Raw genomic sequence first — 20,325 nt, 5'->3', positions numbered from 1 at the left:
CACTGAGATTTTTAGGAAGTCCCTGCTGAGCTTTCTAAGCGCTCTGGCCAGGGACAATGTGGGAGGCAGGGCTAGAGGCTGATGAATCTCATTTTGCCAGAGCCTGTGCCCCAACTCTCTGGATCTTGGACCCTTCCCCAAAATAGAAACCAGCAGGCACCAGAGAAGGCAGCCAGCTTGGACTCAGCCACTCCTAGGCTCCTGCCCCCTGGCACAGTGGGGGAAGGTAGAGAATCAGCCAGTAGCATCAGGGTTAGGGGCTGTGAAACTACCTTGCATCCTACTGGTGGGTATCAATCAGAATCATAGCAAATGAGGGCTGGAAGGGACCTCAGGGGTTATCTATTCCAGTGGTTCTCAACCTTTTCTGTACCAGGACCCATTTGTAAAAACTGATGGCCATTCCCAGCCCCACAGTATGTGGAGCCCCAAGCAACCCCTTGCAGGCTGGAATTGTGCCAGCCTGCAAGGGAAAAGCCATGATTTCCCATGTTTTTCTCCTTTAAAAAAATCCATTTTTAAAGTTTGTTCGTGACCCTTTCATATATTTTTGTGACCCATGGGTTAAGAAATGCTGATATAGTCCAACCCCCTGCTCAAAGCAGGACCATCCACAACTATATCACAGCCAAGGCTTTGTCTAGTCCAGTTTTAAAAACCTCCATTCTTAGCATTACAAACTGATCCAAAATGGGGGCAAGCAGACCGTGACCATCCCAGCTCCACCCCCCACCAGAAAGTTTGTCCTCACACTGGACAACAAGCAGCAACCAACTGCTTCTCCCATGGCATGTGTGGTAGCACAGGCACCTCATTAACCCTCCTGTCACAAACTCACCTGCAGAGCAGGGTGCTCCATCCTGCGATGGTTTGCTCCCGTCTCCCATTTCTAATTGGCTCTTCAGAGGCCACAGCACAGCCTACCCAACAGTGCTCAAGCAGACCAGGCATCAGCTGCCAGAAATTGCTTCACAGCTGGGCTGCAAGGTAGCCAGGGGACTGGGAAAGGCTTTGCAACTGCTCAGGTGGGTAGTGGGCGTGGGAGGTACATGCACCTGGCTTCAGCTCAACAGCCCTGAGCATATTCAGAGCAGTTCAGGGCCCTTCTCTCCCCACAGTGTAGATCATGCTATGACGCCAGCACCTGTACTGCCAAATGCGCAGGCCTGCCCTCTGCCTCAAGAGATTGGTCTTTCATTGTTTGACAGGGAATTTGACAAAATTCCTGCTAGTTCAAAACCAGTCAGTGCACCAGAAACTTGAAGCAGCCAGAGGACCACAGCCTACGCCACTGCTGTGAGCCCAAGGCAGACTAAGCTGCTTGCTGCAGGGGGTATGAAGGACTCTCTACCACAAAGATCCCCTGTATGTGCGTATGCACGTGTTCAAGATGTAGGGAATGACAGAAACTTGCCTCTTCCTGCACGTGGGCCCTGGGGCTGCTGGCCAATAATTACTCATGGGGCCTGGTAAGAAAACACGTTAGCCTTTATTATAGATTTACTAGTAGAGGCAAGAAACGTTCCATCCAAGATGATGCAATTGGGTCCCTGGACAGATAAGAAACAGGCCTGTCCCTGTTTCACCCTGGATCCTGCTCAGGGTGGGAAATCCCACGTTTGTCACTACAGTGGTTGTTTCTGCAGCTGGCCCCAGGCAAGGCATTCCTGAAGTCCATGCTGCTTTGGAAACAGGCACATTCCCAGCTTTGACCTGAAATGGGACAGGGATGGGGGCAGTGGACTGAATCCCAACCCCATCAGTTGCCTGTAGGACTCCTCCTGGCCTGGGGAGTTAAGTCTGGTGTGGATGAGCAGGGGGGCTGGCCTGACGTTGAGCACAGAAACAGGAGAGACTGGTTAAACCACTGCAGCAGTAACGTTACATCAGCTTCCTGGGCTGGTTGGGGCCAACTGGCAAGGGACCAGATGGATCAGAAAAAGCTCAGCTCACCCCAGCCATGCACAAAGAAGCCGTGCATCCTCTGCTCCTCTGTACCCGACTCTGCAAGCTGCAGCCCCGTGTTTGGTGATCAAAAGGCTGGAGCATTTCCTCCCAGCTCATTTGCAGAGTCACCTCTCCACAACACTGCTGCCCAACAGGACACAAGCCCAGAAACCCAGGCCACTTCCAGCACATGGGGGAGAAGGCTGCTGTTTCCGTTAGAGGCTTAGCACAGTGCAAAGGAAATAACATATATTAGTTCTGGTTTATTGATGCTAAATGATTCACACAAATCATTATTTTAATTCATATGGAGGATTAGTGGGGCCTCTGCCTCTTCTACATGCTAGTGAGCAGGCTGCATACTCCCTGTGCTTACAGCCTGGCGCAGTGATTACTGGGCAGGTTATTTTTGGTATGGCTAGCATCCTGAGCTCTTGTGGGTAAGTCAAGAGGGGGCACACGCTCTAAGTTAGCTACAAGAAGGAGCCCCAGGATGACTAAGGCTGGTCTGAACCCAGGGAGTATGATCCGGTGCCAGAGTCCATTCCATGGCACAGAGGCATCTAGTCTGCAGGCACTTCCTGCTCCGGCTCTGGCTCCGGCTCCAGGTTAGGAATGGGTTTCTGCAGGAAGTACAGGACGGCTTGCACGACCTTGTCTGGGGAGATGTTGTACACAGGATGCGTTGGCTGCTGTGAGGGGGCAGGAAGGATGAAAATGTCCACGTTAGTGCTCATGCTTGCCAAGGTTGGATGCAGGCACTGCCAGAATGGGCAGAATCAGACCCATGCAATACCTCTCCGCTCATTGCTTCCTGTATGAGTGCCCAGCACTGAGTGCTCTGCTTTCCAATAGTGCCTCTAGGGGGTGGAAGAGTGCTTCCATACAGCCCAGGCAGGCTTTAAAAGAAGGTTTTTATATCATGGCACCCCAGCAAGACATGAGACTCAGCCCACAGGTAGCTCCCACCAGCCAGACCTCAATCACAAATAGGATTCAGATCAGGGGTTCAGGGTCACCACGCAGCTGCCTGGCCCCCTACACAGCCAAACAAGGATTGAGGTCTGTTCATGTCAGCCTTGCCCCTGCTTATAGGCAGGGAACAAACCACACTGCACAGGGCCACAGCCCAACAAAGTGGCCAGGCACCTGTGAGGGAAGGGAGCCTATGAGCTAAGGGTAATTGCATCAAACTAGAACAGTCCCACCCGCAGAATATTTGGAAGCCCAAAAACATTCATGGGGTCTCCTGGGAAAAGCCTGTAGCAACAGCACCTCCCCTCCCACATAGCGGAGGATGGTGTTTGCTGCACCCAGACCTGCAAAGATGGGGGAGGGTCAAGGTACGCCAGGGCCTGGCAGAGGGGGTAGGGGAAGAGATCAAGGGGCCACACGCTGCACTAGCAAAGGGTGCAAGCATGCCCTGTCCCACTGACTGCCCGCCCAAACCCAAGGACCACTTACAAGGCGATTCTCAGGGACTCCCAGCACCACTTCATGTAGGAGCTCTCCGCTGCCAAAGTGCTGGGCTACTGACAGCCCACTCAGGCAGTAGCAGGTGTGGTAAAAATCCCGTGACCTGTGGCCGACAAGGGATATAGCTGGTAAGACCTTTTCCCGGAACAAAGCTAGCTCCCCTTGGCCCATTGCCCTGTCCCCTGCACCACATGAGCTTGGGTCACCATGCAAGGGGCAGGCTGCGGTTTTACCTGCAAGTCTATCAGGGATATTCATAAATAATACAACCTGATGATACCCACACATCAAAGCCAGCTTCTCCAGAATCCCATGAGACAAGCCCACAAAAGCCAAAGTACTAAGAGGCATTTGTACTTGGCTAATATAAGTACAATTTGAGTGTGTGAGAACAAAGGGAGGGAAAGCTTTTGCAGGCCAGCACCAACAAGGAGGCTGGGAGCTCTCAGGTTATTTTCTTTATACTAAATAAAAAACATTTTTAGTTCAGGTGATCCAAATTTCTCAACTGTTGTTGAATAAGCTGCATAGCAGAGGTGAATACAGCCAGTGGGCCTCAGCCCATGGGCTGTTAGCCAGCTGCTTCTTCCCTGAGGATCACAGGCAGCTGACTCCTCCTCCCTTGCCTGACCCCTGGCAATGACAGCTCTGCAAGCCACAGTTGAAAGACAGCCCCTCCAGTGCTGGGCTACAGCTTGCTTTTAACCCCTGCTCTATGCAGCATTTCCAGGAGGGAGGACCTGGTAGCTGGCTCTTGGGCAGCTCTGATATGGTTAAGGGTGGAGTTGTGGCTTTGCCACAACTCCCACAAAGGCACTCACTTGCCCGGTTTGTCCAGCAGTCCTCCTGCAGGACACTGGCAGCACAGCAGCAGGTACTCCTGCAGTGCCTGCTGGTCGAACATCCAGTGTGTCATGCTGAGGGCAGTGTCACCTGGGGAGGAGGAATAAGCAGCATGAAGAAAAACCCAAAGGGGAGGGAAAAAATGGTTCTAGTGGGTCCTACCCCAACATCAGTCAGGATACATAGACATGCACTGGCTCTCAGACAGGACAGGCTCCCCCTGCACTTGCCTGACTGGCTAGGGCTGTGCCAGGAAGTTTTGCCAGCCAGAAGCTGCCAATACATGCACACACCCAACCTGGGTCTGCTGGTGCTGCACACCCTTGATGAGAGACATCACATCAACAGGAGGTGGGGTGCTCTGTGGGCAGGAGCCCAGGGCTGACAGGGAGGCAGTTGTCCCAGGAGGGGAAGCTCACAGGCTGGTAGGATGGCAGTCCTCCCACACAATGAGACAGAGATCATGGGGTTTTGTCAGCATACATCAGATCTCTGCAGGGAAGCGCATGCTCGAGGCAACCAAAGTCATGCAGACAAGACCTCAGACTTAGCATAAGCAACTCCTTCTCCACACACCAGCCCTTTCCGTGGGTGAGCATCCTGTCAGTGCTTCCTGCTTTGTGAGCAGGGGACCTAGGCTACCCAGCATCCCCAGGCATGGCATCACTCTGACCACAAGAAGCATGTCTGTCCATGCCTTCAGTGGCCTTTTACCCAAGTTTAACTCTGTTTTGCTGCTTGGACTGGATTAGAACATTACTGGAGGCATTTTTAGTAAAAGGTCAGGAGCTGAGGCAGTCCTTTAAATAAGGAGCTGGGGCCAATTCAGGTGGTTGAGCAAGGACGGCTACTGTGGGCTTGGGGGAGGGATGGGGAGGAATCCTGATGTTAAAATTGTTGCCCCAAGCCTGATGGGAGATGTGCTTTGAGTGCCTCGCTCACATCCTCCTCCTCTGTCTGGGCTGGCTGGTTCAACATCTCTCTTGCATCATGCACCCTGCTCTCTCCTGGAAAAGGTGGGCAGTGCATGCTGGGAGATGCAGCTGGGATGCCTCACACACTTCTCCTCTACAAGCCAGCCCTCCTTGGTCAGACTATGTCCCCGCTTCTTCAAGCTGAGGCACCCAAAACTGCAGAAGCACAGCCCAGTCCAAGTGGCCCCCAAGAGCCAGGATTCTGCTTTCCAGTCAGAAGCATTCCCATGCAGCACACACTTTTTGGCATAACTTCTCTTAGCTGGAAAAACAATTTTCCTGTAACCCCCTGCCCCCCAATTTTTCTGCATAGGTTTTGAGCTGCACCAACCACACCACCCTGTCAGGGAGGGAGGGAGGCTATTGAGGTTGACAGCTCTGCAGCCTAGATAGCATAGCCTTCCCAGATATATTGGGTGCTGGCTACAGCTTAAGGGGTGTGCCAATGCTCCTGCTGACATCAAAACCAGAGATTCCTGGCTAGTGGGTCTTGCTCCTCTGCTCAGGGTCAGACTAATAATCACCATATCTGGGGTCAAAAAGGAATTCTGCCCCATGGTCAGGCTGGTATAAACTGTGGGGTTTTTTTCCCTCCTCTGTAGTGGAGGGCACAGCCCTCTAACTCAGACCTCTTGAATGTACACTGACAACATTTTATAGAAGTAGGACATTGGCTGCTGTACCTGTGGCAAGTTAAGAGTCTGCATTGTGTCCAGACTGATGAGCATTTTGCATTGAGTTTAGATTACTGTTTGTATGGGATAGTTTGGATAGGGATGATCCTACCCCAGTAGGAGGCTGGACTAGATGACCTCTGGAGCTCCCTTCCAGCCCTACTTCTCTATGACTATGACTACGTCCTGCTTCGCTAGGACAAGAATCAGACTCGCCTCTGGTATGGAGTGCTCGGTGTAAGAGGGGCAGCAGGCCAGCTTGCCAGAAGGAGTAGCAGCCATCCACCAGCTTATTACAGCGACCCTGGAAGCCCCCCTCAAAGCGCATCTGTCGGCTTGTGACCCAGTGCTGGAAGGGACAGACAAGAATGCATGCAAGACTTAGGCAGACACCAAGATGCAACTAATTTGGTGGTTCTGGCATCCCACTGATTAGTGCCTGGGGCATTTCCCTCCTCCTTTACCTCACTGAAAGGTGGAGGGGAGGGGGAAGGCAAGCAGCTGGACAAGCCCCTCCACCCTTGCTGTCATGCTCCACGATGCACCACCTCCCTTCCCCGGGAGACTGACCACAGGGCATCACAGGAGACGCAGTTCCTGAGAAGCCCAATCCATAAAGAAAATGGGATAGGAGGTATCTGAGGTGCAGACCCTGCCAGGCACTGTAGAGACCTTCCCATACAGAAAGTGCACCAGCTTCTAGTTCTTCAGTTTTGACCTAAAAGTTTGAGTTTTCCCCATACAAAGAAAAAACTTTCCAAAAACCTAAATGTTTGTCAGAAAACCATTCTGACAGAATTCCTGACAGGTCCCAGATGTGCTCCTGCCACTACCTAGCTCTCAAAAAAACCTGCAGAAATACTACAGAGTGATGCACAACCGTGCAGGATCCTCTTCTGCAGGAAGGGTAATCACCTCCTTCCAGTAGCATGAGAAAAGGGCCAGCATTAAGGGTGCTAGGCTTTATTCAGCCACTCTTTTGCTCATCCTATCACATGGAAGACAGAAGTCCCAGGCAGTGAAAACACATTCAGGTCTCTACACTGACTCCTAGGCCTGGACTCAATCCTGTAGAGGGGCAACTCTGCCCAGTCCACCACTCCTAAACTGTCCTGCAACACCATCATACCCCACCCAGACCATTTCGGGTGAAGTCAGAGATGACACAGGATCTCTTCAGTCCTGGAGTCCCCACTCCTGGAGTGTAAGACCTCCTTGGAGCTCACTTACCAACAAGCTTTTCAGATTCAGCAAGTGCTCCTTCTTCAGGATGACCAATGCAGCTAGTCCACAGAAAGTGTACCCTCCGTGAGCCTCCATGCCAGGGACTCCACCAATGCCACCCTCCCAGTTCTGGCACCTGTCTCATCAGATCAGCAAGAGAACAGAATAGTCACTATAAGGCTAAAATTAAATTTAGGTTTCCCTTGACTACAGGCCCCTGTAGTCCCTTGACTACAGGTCCCTCCCTCACAACCATCTGCACAGGCCACTGCCTGTATGTGGAGCCCTGTGGACATCCATGGGTCTGCCCCCATATGTTACAGTGCTGCTGGTGCAGCCCCAATACATTGCTCACCTGGCTATCCACACAGCTGTCCCTTCAAAGAGTGTAGGTGTGATAATGTTGGTCAGCGAAGCCACTGAGGCAGCACAGTATGCACTCCTGAGGTTCACAGACAGAGAGAGAAGGCCATCATTACCTAGCTATTTACTATAGGGACAGGCAGACCTGGACCGTCTGTCATACAAATTCCTGCCAACCTTCCTGGGCTCCAAGTTCCCCCTGGCTTCCAAAATTGCCAATATGAGCCTGGCCATTGGGACAGGTCACTGTTCTCCCTAGGAGTGCTGGTTATTCAGCGCTGTCCCTTCCCCAGAAGTTATGCTGGGGTCAATAATGTAAGTAGAAATGTTTAGCTCCCATTACCTGTGGATCACAAAGCAGGCTAGGGTCACTGTCCCCACTATCCAGACAGTAAAAGCACAAGGAAGGGAAGTCACTGGTCACCAGCAGAAAAATAGCAGAGCTGGAAACAGAACCCATCTCTCCCAACTGTCAGCTCTATCTTCAGGCCTCACTGCATCCCCATGCCCTATAGTGCGAGCTGAGGAAGTTGCACTGAAGGCTTGAAACACTCTCAGCTCTTGCACTGGCAACTTGAGCAGGACAGTGGACAAAAACTCCACTACTATGTCCAGAACCAGAGCTCTGCCCAAGGCGGCAGGGCTTCTGGTGACAGTGCCAGGGCACAGGCAGCCTGGCTGTAACAGTCAGCAGCAGCCAGAGCCCCAGCAGCTCCATCAGTGCTGTGAGCAGAAGCCCCGTAACTGTGGCCAGAACATCGAGGCAGAGCTTCCCACAATGGCAGCCTGCATCTTGGCATTTGCCAGAAGGCAGCAGCTCCAGCAACACCATGGGCAGAAGCTGCAGACCACTCAGACAGAGCTCACTCAGCTGGGTCTTTTGCCCCAGCGCTGGTCACAGTGGCAGGGCTTCTGCAAATGGTGTTGATTGATGCTGCCAGCCACCACAGGGAGTCCCACCACCATGTTCAGAGCTGGGACAAAAGCCTGTGGGCCTGATGGCCCAGGTCACTGAGCTCAGTGCGGTCCACAGGCTGTATGTTTGATCAAATTCTGCTCTGGATCAACTTCCTGGACAGCTCTGAACTCTAGTGCTTGCTTGTTGGCAAAGTTAAGCACTTGTCCAGGCAGGAGAATTATGATGCTGATACAATTCCCAGTATGTATGTGTAACAGAGAACCTCTGCCCCTGTTACCAGGGATGCTGGGGGAATGCAGGAAGCCTGAGGGCAAAGTGGCAGCACATGTAGCTGCGGAAGTGAACTGAGCCAAGGGCTAGAAAAGGGCAGGCAGTTAATGGCGGAATTAGCAGCCTTGGTGCAGGAGACAGGGTCTTGTGACCAGAAGGGGGCTGGGCTTGGGACATATTAAGTCTAGCCTCTGGCCTGGGAGAGGGTGTTCTGGCTCTGGCTGCTGCAGGACACAGGGCTTCTAGTTGAGCTAGCTAGAGACTGGAGTCAAGCACACCCACCTGGAGACTTGGGGGAGTTTATGTTAGGACCAGTTAAGTCAGGGCTTTTTTGTTTGCATTCAACTGGAGAACTGGACTGTGGCTGCAGGGGAGGAGGCGGCCATGGGTGGGCTATTTAGGAGGTACTCCCCACTACCGGCACCAAAAGCTAGACCCAAGCTAAAGAGGTTGAGGCTGGCAGGGTGAAACTAGATCCCTAGGAAACGCTGCAGCCAATTCAGGGCCAAGGCTCAGAAGCTGAGGTCTCAAGCAGTAGACCAAGGCTGAGGATTCAGCTAGAGAAAAAGGGGGCCAAGGATAGGATTCAGCTAGAGAAAAGGGGGCCAAGGATGGGATGCCTGAAGCCCCAACAGGTTCTTGGAAGCCTGTGGGAGTGCTCCCAAAGAGGAAGTGCCCTCAGGGAACACAGACCCCAGATGTGGGTTAGACACTGCAAAGACAGAACTGGCCATCAAAGAAAGCAGTAGGACTACTCCCAAGACCCTAGGGACTGCCTTCTCAGTAAACCAAAGTATAACAAAGCCATGGCAGGTGAGAGACTGGAGGCAAGGTGGGCCCAGAAGAGAGAGCCAGCAGGCAGGTTGGATCACAGGGGGCACCAGGTGCCAGACCCACCAGACACATTACAGTATGTTTATTCCATTATAAAGGGCCTTTGCTTTGGTCTAGCTGGGTGCATCCTTTCTGAACCACTAAGTTAATGGGCTCAGGGCAAAGGGTTGGACTTGGTAAGCTGATGGGACCCTTCTGGTCTAGGAATTTTGCAAGCCTATGTTTTACAGAGGGGAAAAGGAAGAAGACGGGCTTTTGACCAAAGGTCACAGTGTAAAGCCAAGGCAATGACAACTCACCTCCTCCCTTGCACCCAGCCACCGTGCAGCAGAGAACCCAGGATCCCAGCTGGGAAAAGCACTACACTCCTGGTATTTCACACATGCACACTCATGTTCAGGACAGTGCTAAGAAACCAGAGACCCTACTCACCTGACGTCAACCTCGCCTCCAATATGCATGAGGAAGGAGCCATCAGGCTGCTTCAGGGAATACAGATACTCTAAGAGCTTCTTCCTGAAAGGTAGAAAGGGCATCACTGAGGGTACAGTCCTACCACACATAGGACCCAACCCATCAATAGGAACAGCTGAAAGCCCCAGAAATACACACCAGTTGGGCTGATATACAGCTTTATAAAGCAACTTCTTTTGCTCCTCCCCCACCCCACCTCACCCCCAGTAGGCCCAGACACCCGAGGTCCAGACCGTCTTGCCTGTTGATGACATTGAATGCCTCTTCAGTACCAATGATGCAGAGAGCATTGACAGCTGCATACGTGGGTGCAAGATGTGGGTGTTGGCTGGGCCCCCCTCCAAAACCACCCTGGGGGCTCTGGCACTGGCTTAGGAACTGGCAGACACTGGAATCAGAAGAGGCAAGTAAGAGACAATGTTGGTTTTGAAAGGTCAAACATATGCATACATGATTCGACCCTTCTGGCACTTCAACTGGGTGACCTTAATCTCCCCGCAGGGAGAGAAACTATTTCAGCAGTCATCAAACCTAGCCATCCGTAGGCACAGGGTAAGGGATAGGTGTATGGAGCAATGGAAAATCCCAGCACCATCTTTGAAAAGCTAGGTGGATCCTGACTGAATGGGAGGGTTGGGCAAGTTATTCGCAACCCAGCTGGAGATGGTACCCACTGTACAGGATGGAGAGGTAGCAGGATATTGGGGCCAGAGAGTCAGGAGGCCTGCACTGGGAAGGAGCTGTCAATAGGGCCTAGCAGCATCTCAGCATGTGGAGTGTTCTCCCTGGATGCCTTCAATGAAGAGAGGAGTTGTCAGGCCATGTGGGTTGATGGGTGAGTGGTGAAATCTGAGCACACAGGGGCCAGTCTTTTGGTTCAAGAACGCTGGCTACAACCTGAGAAGTCCAGAACACACTTTGCCCAAAACAGACCCAAAGTGGCAGGGAAGGTTACAGGGCAGCCCCACTCCCCTTGTGCTGTAAGAAGCAGTTCAACATGCATGTCTCCCTCCCTGACAGTCCTCCATCAATGGATGCAGGCTGTGTTTCAGTGGGAGGATAGCAAGGTGAGGTCCCAAGTCCATATACATGTACTCAGGTAACAATTGCACAGCCAAACTAAGAGTCTGTCCCCTCCAATGGCACTTTCTTCCACTTAAGTGCATAAAGCAGGTACGCCAGTTCAGGGAGGTTTCAGATCTATGTTATGGAAAATCAAGTCCTATGACGCTTGTGGACACAGACTAGGAGCCCTAGCTTGGGTAGGAATTATAAGCTGCAGAGGGATCTCAGGCTTGAGTCAAATAAAGACAGCACAATGGTGCCTTCTGGCTATGAAATCCCTTCAATCCAGAAAGGGAGACCAGGAGACAAGAGACAAACCCCGAAAGACAGGATCACTAACAGTGAGTTTTATTAACGTACAACCAATGGCTCCTGTGGTGGCACAGTAGGGGGCGCTACTATGCAGAGACACCTGCCTCTGTGCCAGGCCTAAAAACCTCGCTCTGGAAGTCTCCCACAGACTGCCTGCAGCCAGCTGTCCCGCTTCCTGGAGAACACCCAGAGTAACACTGCCACTACCCAGGCACTAGTCTCTGTTAGTCTCTGCGCAGCCTGGGTCACACAGACCCTGCAAGCCTTGGGAGTGCTTTGCCCACTGGTAATATTTCTGGGTGCCTCTTTTAGCCTGAAGCATCCCAAGACAACCTCAGGTATGACTGAGGGAACATACACAGACAAGCTCTGCTGGCTGGGCCAGGAGCAAAAAAACCCAATACCTTTATTGATCAGGGGAAGAGGGGGATTTGAGGGGAGAGGGGGTAGAACAAGGAAGTCAGAATACACCTTGAGCAAACATAATCAATCGGAGTCTCACACAGTCTTGGATGGAATAGTCCTTTTATAACATGTCTGCCTAGACATAAATCCTAACTCCTGGCTAATTTTCAAGTTTTTACTTACAGGAATTCATCCAGGCGGCAGCCTGGAGGCACTTTGCTTGTGGGCTTTTCAAAATGCCCACTGGAGGAAGAAAGAACTCCCCCCTCCCCTCTGGAATTTATCTGGCCCAGTGACCTGGTTGACCAGCCTGAACCAAAAAGAAAGCAAGTGAGAGAGAGAGAGTACCTCTGAAATGAGCCATGGGAGGGAAGAGAGGAGGATTTCTTCAGAATGTTAGGAGATGCCCCCCTCTCTCAATCACCCCACACAGGACTAAGGGCAGGGCTTGCCAGATCATGTTCTCCATCCTCTGCTAAGCAAGACCACTTATTTCACAATGGACACCACTGACTCTTCCTGGTTCAAAATACAGGAACTGGGATCACTCCGTTATCCACACTGACTCTCTCCCAACTACTCTGTCTGGCCAATAGCATGCCAGACCAAGTGAAGGGGGTCTGTCTGTCTTTTCAGTTCCAGAGTCTTGTGTTGCAACAGGAATTTGCTACAGATGGAATGGAAGGCACCAAACAAAACTTACTCTGAAGCCACCGACTCCGGGATGGGCTCCTCCAGCAGCTCGAGACTGTGCAGGATCCAATAACACAACCAGGGACGGCTAGCATCCAGACACTACAGGTGGGGAAAGAAGACACCCATCAGGTCCCAGTTGATGATACAGCCTGACCTTGTTACACTGGTGCAGGGAGATGAGAAGAGGGCTGCAGAGGACAAGCAGCAAGAAAGAGGCCTCTGCAGTGGAAATACAGCAGCAAGAAAAAAAATACAGCTCTGCAGTGACAGTGGTCAATGTAGGACACAATAAAGGTGCAGAAGGAAAGAGCATAGATATCAGTGCCCATGCCGCCCTGGGAAGTGCAGTGAAAAGTAGCCCTATAAAAAAACAAATCAGGCAGTAACTATTTCCCATGCTGAAGGCCCCAAAGATGTTTTCCAGACCACATTCACAGCAGCATTCACTTTACTCACTGCTAAAATCAAGCCACTTCTAGGGCATAACTTTATGGCTATTTAACTGCATGCAGTGACCCTCTGAAAATGTCCAGGGCAGAAAGCACAAGGGCAGAAAGCATTAAACTGTCTGCCTAGAAAGAAGACTGGAAATTAAACAAAGTCAAGAACCAATGTTATTGATCCCATGTCCATGCAAGGGATGTGACAGCCAGTGATACAGAAAAAACAGTCAGCAGAACCGAGTGCTGCCTCTCTGACCTGTCCAAGCACCCTTTGGCAAAACACTAAATGCAAGTCACATGTAAAGTGTGCTCAGCTGGAGGAAAAGGCAAGTGGGGAGGTGCTCTTCAAGTGGAGAAACAAGATGGATAGATTCCTGGTGTCCTGGTTCTGCACTGGTCCTGGAGCTGGCAGCAGCAGCTGATGACAGTGAGAGGGAAGAGCTGGCACCAAGCAATTACCTCATAGGCATCTGTCAGCTGTCTCAGGCCTCTCTTCAAGTAGTGGAAATGCTTCTCCCGCTGCAGAACAAATCTGAAAGACACAGACCAAGAGCTCTTTGTTTCTTCATGCCACCTTTACCAACAGGATCACTGCTCTTTCAGTTCAAGCATAGTTTCATAGTTGGTAGGGTCGGAAGGGACCTGAGCAGATCATCAAGTCCGACCCCCTGCTATGGCAGGAAAAAGTACTGGGGTCAAACGACCCCAGTGAGGTGTTCGTCTAACCTCCTCTTAAAGACCCCCAAGGTAGGAGCCAGCACCACTTCGCTTGGAAGTTGGTTCCAGATCCTAGCCGTCCTGACTGTGAAGTAGTGCCTCCTGATGTCTAGTCCGGTGGATAAAATTGAACAATTAAAAAAAATAATTTAAAAAAAAAAAATCAGATTTTATTTAAATCAGATTTTTTTTTAGTTTAATCATTTTTTTTTTGTTAAGATGCTTTTAAAAAAAATAAACCTATATAAAGATAGTTTTAATTTAAGATACACTAAAAGCTCAAAGATATCATCATGGAATAAGGATTATAACTTCTAATTATATACTATTTGAGACAATATAGTCATGAAACCTTTTTAGAAAAGTTTTATGTATAGGTCACAACAAGCCACAGACTATATTAAGGGCCCAATCTTATGGGCTAAGTACAGACAGTCAAAAAGCCTGAGGTTGAATTGATTCAGTCTTTGCAAGTTAATCTAAAATACAAAGATTAAATTGAAAACAGAAGTGAACAGACATTCACTTTTGATTCAGGAAATCAGACCAGAAGCCAAGGGCCACTAAAGCACAGCCCCCCTGTCATGTAGTCAGCATGGGCTATGTGTTTGCTTCCTCTTCCTGCTGCCCCCAAGGTCTCTGGGATTTGCAGTCCAGAGCCACAACAACAAGACTCTGCAGGATTGCTCATCACTTCTTCTTCCTGCTTCCAGGTGCCTCTGGGATTTGTAGCCCACAGCTGCAGCCAGCAGTAAGTTTGAGCGGGGGAAGGAATGTTTAACCTCCATCCCTGGCCCCAGACCCCAGCCAGGGTTTGCCTGGGGGCCTCCCCCAACCTTGCAGACTGGGCTGCATTCCCATCGGGGCTTGTCCACCACTCCCAACCCCTTTGCCAGCCAGCCCTCACTGCTTCAGCTAGGGAGCAGAGGGGTGGGGCCAACCCTGCTTTTTGGAGCAGATAGGACAGCCCAGCCCACAGCTGCAAAATGCTGGGATGCTACAGGACTGTAATTTAACTTGAACCAGAGGAAGGGGTCTGGGACAGAAGTTTCTTAAACTGGCGTGACCCAAATTAGCTAAGTTTGATGCTACATTCAGCCAGGTTTATCTTAAACCAGTTTTAGCTGTTTTGAAACTGGTTTCTGTGCACTGAGCTTCTGTTCCGTTACAGGTTTAAACCAGTTTCTGATCACTGAGGGGTAGGAGATAAGCTATCAGGACACTTAGAAGCCGTAACAGCTGCAGCTGCCCCAGGAGCAGCCAATACCATCTGCCTGCACCATGGCATGGTGCAGCCCAAGAGGTGGAGTGAGTAGGGACAAGCGGAGCCCTGGGAGGTTTGGGGCACAGTGCAACCTCTCTTCACACCAACTAAACATTCACCACCACCCTGTGCTTGTGTGTACTATATGCTGTTGGTGAATACCAGAACTGTCTTGTAAAAGTGGTAGAAATGGGGGTGAGTACTGTATGCAAGGTAAGTCTGTAGGGGAAGGGGTGGGGGGAGGGGTGCAGCACAGCCCATCAGCTGCTCCCAGGGCTGCAGCAGGGAGCAAAGCAGAGGGAACTGTCAGTGGGTACAGGACTGGGGGGTGCAGCTCTTTTTGCTACACCCCCCCCCCCGCAGGAGGGCTGTGCTGGGCTCTTCCCAGGGGGGCATGTGCACCCGGATCTGTGCGTGGAATGAGCAGGCGGCCAGCAGTGGCACTAGGAATGCAGGTTGGAGGGGCTACAGCAAACTGAGGTGGCAGTAGTCCCCTCTTATCGCCATGGCCCTCCCCAAGCACTGGTAAGAGCCCAGTGCCACCACCAGCCCCAGCCTGCAGCGGCAGTCTGCACACAGATCTGGGGGCACACGCCCTCCGGGAAGAGCCCAGCGCAGCCCCTCAGCCCACAGCCCTCCCAGGTAGCACATAGCAGCAAGAGCCATGCCGCCCCCCCACTGAGAGTTCCCTCTGCTTTGCTCCCTGCTGCAGCCCCGGGAATAGCCAACGGGCTGCACTGTGCCATGCCCCTCCTCCAGCCCCTTTCGTAGTTCCAGCCTTACTCCCTCCCTCACTGCCGTGGGAACATATCCCTATTTGTTACTTTATAAACTGGGCTCCCTTTATGTGAATTAGATTTATATGCAGTTTTCCAGGAAGGCATGAACCACATAAATCAAGGGAAACCTGTAGTAAAAATCAAACGGATAACAACATATTTTAACTTTATTCTTAAATATATATATTTTTGTCCTGATTTTATTGTGCGTTTGGGTCATGTATATAGAGATGATTGCATAATAGCTCAAAATGAAGTCTTACTCTTGTATATTGGGGTATGAGGTTTGTAGGGGGCTGTGGGTACATGTGTGTGTGGATGTTGGTGGGTGGGTATAGGGGAGAAGGTGGCTGGGGGTATGTGTGTGTGTGGAAGGGTGTGCGCATGTAACAGTGAGGGCCCCCCAGAGGCCCACTGGTGTGGAGGGGTGCAGTGTTTGTGGGGTGATTGTGTACGTGTGGAGAAGGTGTGGTTATGGTGGGGAGTGCATGAGAGGCCCTTGTGTGTGCCCCCCAAAGCTGGTCAGCATTCATCCCCACCCCACAGCCTGGAGCCTGCACACCCTACAGTGTGGCTCCCCACCACTGCCAACAGTGGACAGCCCCAGCCCTGCCCTGCACCCACTCCCAACTCACCCCCACCAGAGCAGATAAGCTAGAACTTGGTCACAGCCCCGACCCAGCCTACCCCACACTGCCCACCCATGGCACATCCTGCCGTCCCCTAGGCATACAGTAGGAGTGGGGCGGATCCTTAACTCTACTGACTTTCTAGGTAGCCCAAGTGGAGGCAGCTCCTTCTGGCTGCCACTGCTGCTGGCTCGAGCTCAGCAGTACTGGGGGGATCCGCATTGCACAGCCCTGACCCGTGCCTGCTCCGGGCTCACCCGCCCAGGCTCAGCAGCAGTGGTGCTGGACAGAAGCTGTTGCTCAGTGTAGGAGAAAAGCAGCCTCTCCCTGTAATTGCTGTCAGCCATTCCTGCTGCAGTCACCCAGAGGCCACACCTTGGCTGCCTTGTGTCTGCTCTGCGCTGCCACCACTGGGCAGCTGGGAGGTGGCAGTGACAGCAGCGTCGACTCAGGGCAGCCTGGTACAACACAGGCTCCAGGCAGTTGCAGCAGGAATGGCCTAGCAGCAGCAAGGGGGAGAGGCTGCTTTTCCCCCACACTAAGCAACAGCTTCTGTCCAGCGCCACTGCTGCTGAGCCTGGGCGGGTGAGCCCGGAGCAGGCACAAAGCACATGGGGTCAGGGCTGTGTAGCACGGGTCCCGAATGGTACCACAGGGTTGGGGCCAGCGGCAGCAGCAGCCGGAAGGAGCCACTGCCACTTGGGCTGCCTAGAAAGGCAGTCCAGGTGCAGAGCCACCCCAACCCCACTATGTGCCCAGGGGGCAGCAGGACATGTCATGGCTGGACAGTGCCCGGCCAAGGTGAGACCGAGACCCGCCACAGGCTAGAAAAAGACCCACCATGGGCCATATTTTGCCCACTCCTGGATTATAAGCATCTTGCCAACATTATGTCCTCCCAGTAGCCAAGAGATAACTCTTGCTTACTTTTTGCAAGGTGACTGCTTCTGGCATGGCCTGTTCAAGTAAATCATTTGCTAGATAATGCATCCTACGTTCCTCTGCCAAAAGCTCTCAGCTGAAAGGTACAGCAGGAGTCTCCTTGCCATAGTCCTGCAGCAGCCAATGCTGCCTCGAAGTCAAAAGAGGCAGCTCCAGCCAGTTCAGGAAACATCAGCTGTGACACTAACCTTCCACTTAGAAGAGATCTTGCAAAGGGTACCGTGTACATTTTTGGGTTCCACATTTTGAAAAGGATGTGGAAAGGTCAGTGGAAGTCCAGAGGCAGGTGACAAATGATAAAGGGCTTGGAAGCCAAGTCCTATGAGGTGAGGTTGAACAAAATAGAAAGGTTCCACTTGAGAAAATGGTGCTTAAGAGGGGACATGACAGCAGTCTTCAAACACCTGACAGCTACTATAGAGAAGAGGGAAAAGACCTTTTCTCTCCTGCTGCAGAGAGTAGGACACAGACCTGTAGCAGAAAGCCCCTTTTCCTCTTGCCTGCATTTGCTTTCCCCTCTTTGGATATGTTTCTCTTCTTCTACCTTTTCTTCCTTCCTCTTTCTTTCACTGTAAGATAAGGAATTGTGTTTTAAAGTTTGTATGTGTGCATTTTGTATCTCCCCTTGTATTTTGGTATTTTTATCTATTTGTGCGCCATGGCATTACTCTTGTAGCTTATATTTTATACTCTTCACCTTTTATCTAAATGTGTTTTAGTTTTAGAAGTAAGTTATACACTGTAACAATGTTAACAAGGGCAAGAATCAAACCACGGCTTCCCTGTAATAAGGCGGACCCCTGAAAGAGGGAGTAAATCTGTGATTGAATGCCTAACAGTAGCAGGCTTCAGTAACAAGGCAATTAACAGCTGCGGAAACCGCAGATCAACCAAGGGAAGAAATCAATAGGAGACAATGTAGCAACCCGGAATTCTGTAAACTTCACTGTTCAAGGGCTAGAAGCCCCGGTCTGAGTTGATCAATGCCAGGAACCAACTTTTGGGGCTGAATATCTCCAGATCAACCGCTCCCAGAGCCCTATTCATGACAGCAGTAAATTAATCAAAATTCATCAACGGACTCCCAAACCTGTATGTACATGTGGATGACCCCTGGGGCTGACAGATGCCATCCAGTAGCCACCCAGGGGGAAGTCCCACGAGGGTCAACGACCCCTGGATTGGGCAAACCTGAAAACTGGGGAGTCACCAAAGCCTGCCAAGGACAGATACAAGGCAGTGAAAAGTGACCCTCAGGAGTGCCCTCTTGATCTCCAACCTGACCAGCACCCAACCTGTCCAGCCAGAAGGACCAGCCGGCGACCCCCTTCTGGAGGATAGTACCACGCTGGAAGAAGCCTCAACTGGCCATTGACAGCAGACTCCAGCACTTGTGGGATAGGTATACCCGACTCTGGTGCCCCCCCCCAAACATTTTTAGCTCGCTACTCTGTGTGTGTGTGTGTGTGTGTGTGTGTGTGTGTGTATGTGTGTGTGTGTGGGGAGACCAGCCCCAAAGTTATGATTTGACTTCATTACAGTGTTTCAAGTCCACCTAATAAACCAGAATTTTAAGGATCTCGAGTTGGACGTTTGTAGCCAACATTATTTGGTGGAGAACGCAGGCACTTTTCTAGGATTATTAGCGGATTGGTAATTGGGGAGACCGGGTCTCCAGATAGAACCCACGTCCATGGAGGTGGGTGGGCAATATTCACCCAAGGGCGTGGACTAGGATTTAGACTCGCCCAAGAGGGTGGGTAGACCCAAGGAGGGTCTGGATTTTAGTAGTCACCCAAGGGGGTGGACATATCCCAAGGAAGGGATTTGGTTGTAGAACCGCAGGGGCAGAGTCAGTTGGGAGCGCGAGGGCTCAAGGAAACTTACAGGCTTGAGGCATGTTGAGGAAAATGTCTTTGTTTAGAAAAAAACCCCCTAAGGTTGGAGCAGGAGGCCAAGAAGATAAGTGGGTACGGAGGGCGGAAATTTCCCCTCTCCATAGGGAGATTCTGAAGGGTGGACCCAGCCCATGGAGGGAGGATGTGTGCAACTTAGGCTTTTCCATAGGGGACACTGAAGCCCAATTTGAAAGATTTTGCCTTTGTGAGAAGCCCTCGGTTCAAAGGCAACACAGTGCCTTGATCTGGCTACTATGGCACGCTGTAAAAACAGCAGTTGAGGAAAAAGCTCAGCAAGCCTCTGAAATTGAGGAAAAGGAGAAGCAAATCCAAATTCTAAAAGATAGATGTGTCCAGTTGGAAACCAGTAATCAAACTCTAAAGGGATTGTCTCGGAACTTGGAAAATGGAAATGAGCAATTAAGAAAAAAAAAATCAAGACAATGCCTGACAACTGGAATTATTGGACCAAGAAAAGGCTAGCCAAGAAGGCTTGCAAAAATTGGTAAAGACAATGGCTAAAGACCAAGCCGAGAAGGGAGACAAGGTCAACCATGGCCTCTGTCTAAATACCATTAACCGTTTGAAAAAGGAACTCCAGGAGCGCAGCCTGCAAGTAGCAGCTGTCATCCGGGGAGACCAAGCCAGGGAACGAGACATCCCCTTCAATCCAGGAGAGATTTGGGGTGGGGAGATGTGGGGAGATCCAGAGGATGCAGGGGATCCCTCTCCTGAAGACCCTAAGTCAGATCAGGAAAGGACCTTGGTGCCTGAGGTGAGCGCAACCACAGGGACCTCAGTCACTCGGGATGCTCAGGGAAAACCCACAGAAACCACACAGGTAACAGTCCCCCTCATTGGAGCTGATCTAGCAGCCCTGGGCAAGACCCTGAGATCTGCTAACATCAGGAATTTGGGACAGTGGTTGCAGAAATCCCTCATCGTAGTAGAGTGTGAAACCCTGAGCGTTTGGGAACAGCACCGCCTACTAAAGGTTTGCACCACCCCAGAGATTCAGGTAGCTATGAATCAGGAGGACGGCTTTGGGGGAGACAATATTCCCCAGAGCTTAGTGGGTTTGGGGATCAGTTTGGGGAGAAAGACATTTAAGGGACAATTTGGGGCTAGCCACCAGACACCTGGGGAACCTGTTAGGGACTATGTTTCATAGTTTCTA

General features: G+C 51.3%; 1 protein-coding gene across 1 annotated transcript; it reads right to left on the bottom strand.

Annotated features, from left to right (window-relative positions):
* Positions 1-1,470: 1,470 nt before the first annotated feature.
* Positions 1,471-17,826, bottom strand: FNTB (farnesyltransferase, CAAX box, beta). The gene is made up of 11 exons (XM_019498734.2): positions 17,722-17,826; positions 13,379-13,451; positions 12,484-12,575; positions 10,240-10,386; positions 9,957-10,040; positions 7,494-7,580; positions 7,145-7,274; positions 6,131-6,263; positions 4,245-4,356; positions 3,412-3,526; positions 1,471-2,639 (listed from the first exon to the last, which is right to left on the bottom strand). The coding sequence occupies exons 1-11, from the start codon at positions 17,754-17,756 to the stop codon at positions 2,511-2,513; spliced, it is 1,137 nt and encodes a 378-aa protein (XP_019354279.1). The 5' UTR covers positions 17,757-17,826; the 3' UTR covers positions 1,471-2,510.
* Positions 17,827-20,325: the final 2,499 nt, after the last annotated feature.

This window comes from Alligator mississippiensis, chromosome 2 (assembly GCF_030867095.1).
Source record: "Alligator mississippiensis isolate rAllMis1 chromosome 2, rAllMis1, whole genome shotgun sequence".
Taxonomy (NCBI): Eukaryota; Metazoa; Chordata; order Crocodylia; family Alligatoridae; genus Alligator; species Alligator mississippiensis.
The sequence above is the reverse complement of the archived record's forward strand: the minus strand, read 5'-3'. Positions and strand labels throughout refer to the sequence as shown.

What these genes read in the sequence shown, in the direction of transcription:
- FNTB (XM_019498734.2), bottom strand. Translation starts at nt 17,756, where the DNA reads ATGCAGGCAAGAGGAAAAGGGGCTTTCTGCTACAG. An exon ending in GGAGGCGAGGTTGACGTCAG is followed by an intron (nt 7,581 to 9,956) that starts GTGAGTAGGGTC and finishes TGTGAACCTCAG; the next exon opens with GAGTGCATACTGTGCTGCCT. An exon ending in GAGTCCCTGAGAATCGCCTT is followed by an intron (nt 2,640 to 3,411) that starts GTAAGTGGTCCT and finishes GCCCCCTCACAG; the next exon opens with CAGCCAACGCATCCTGTGTA.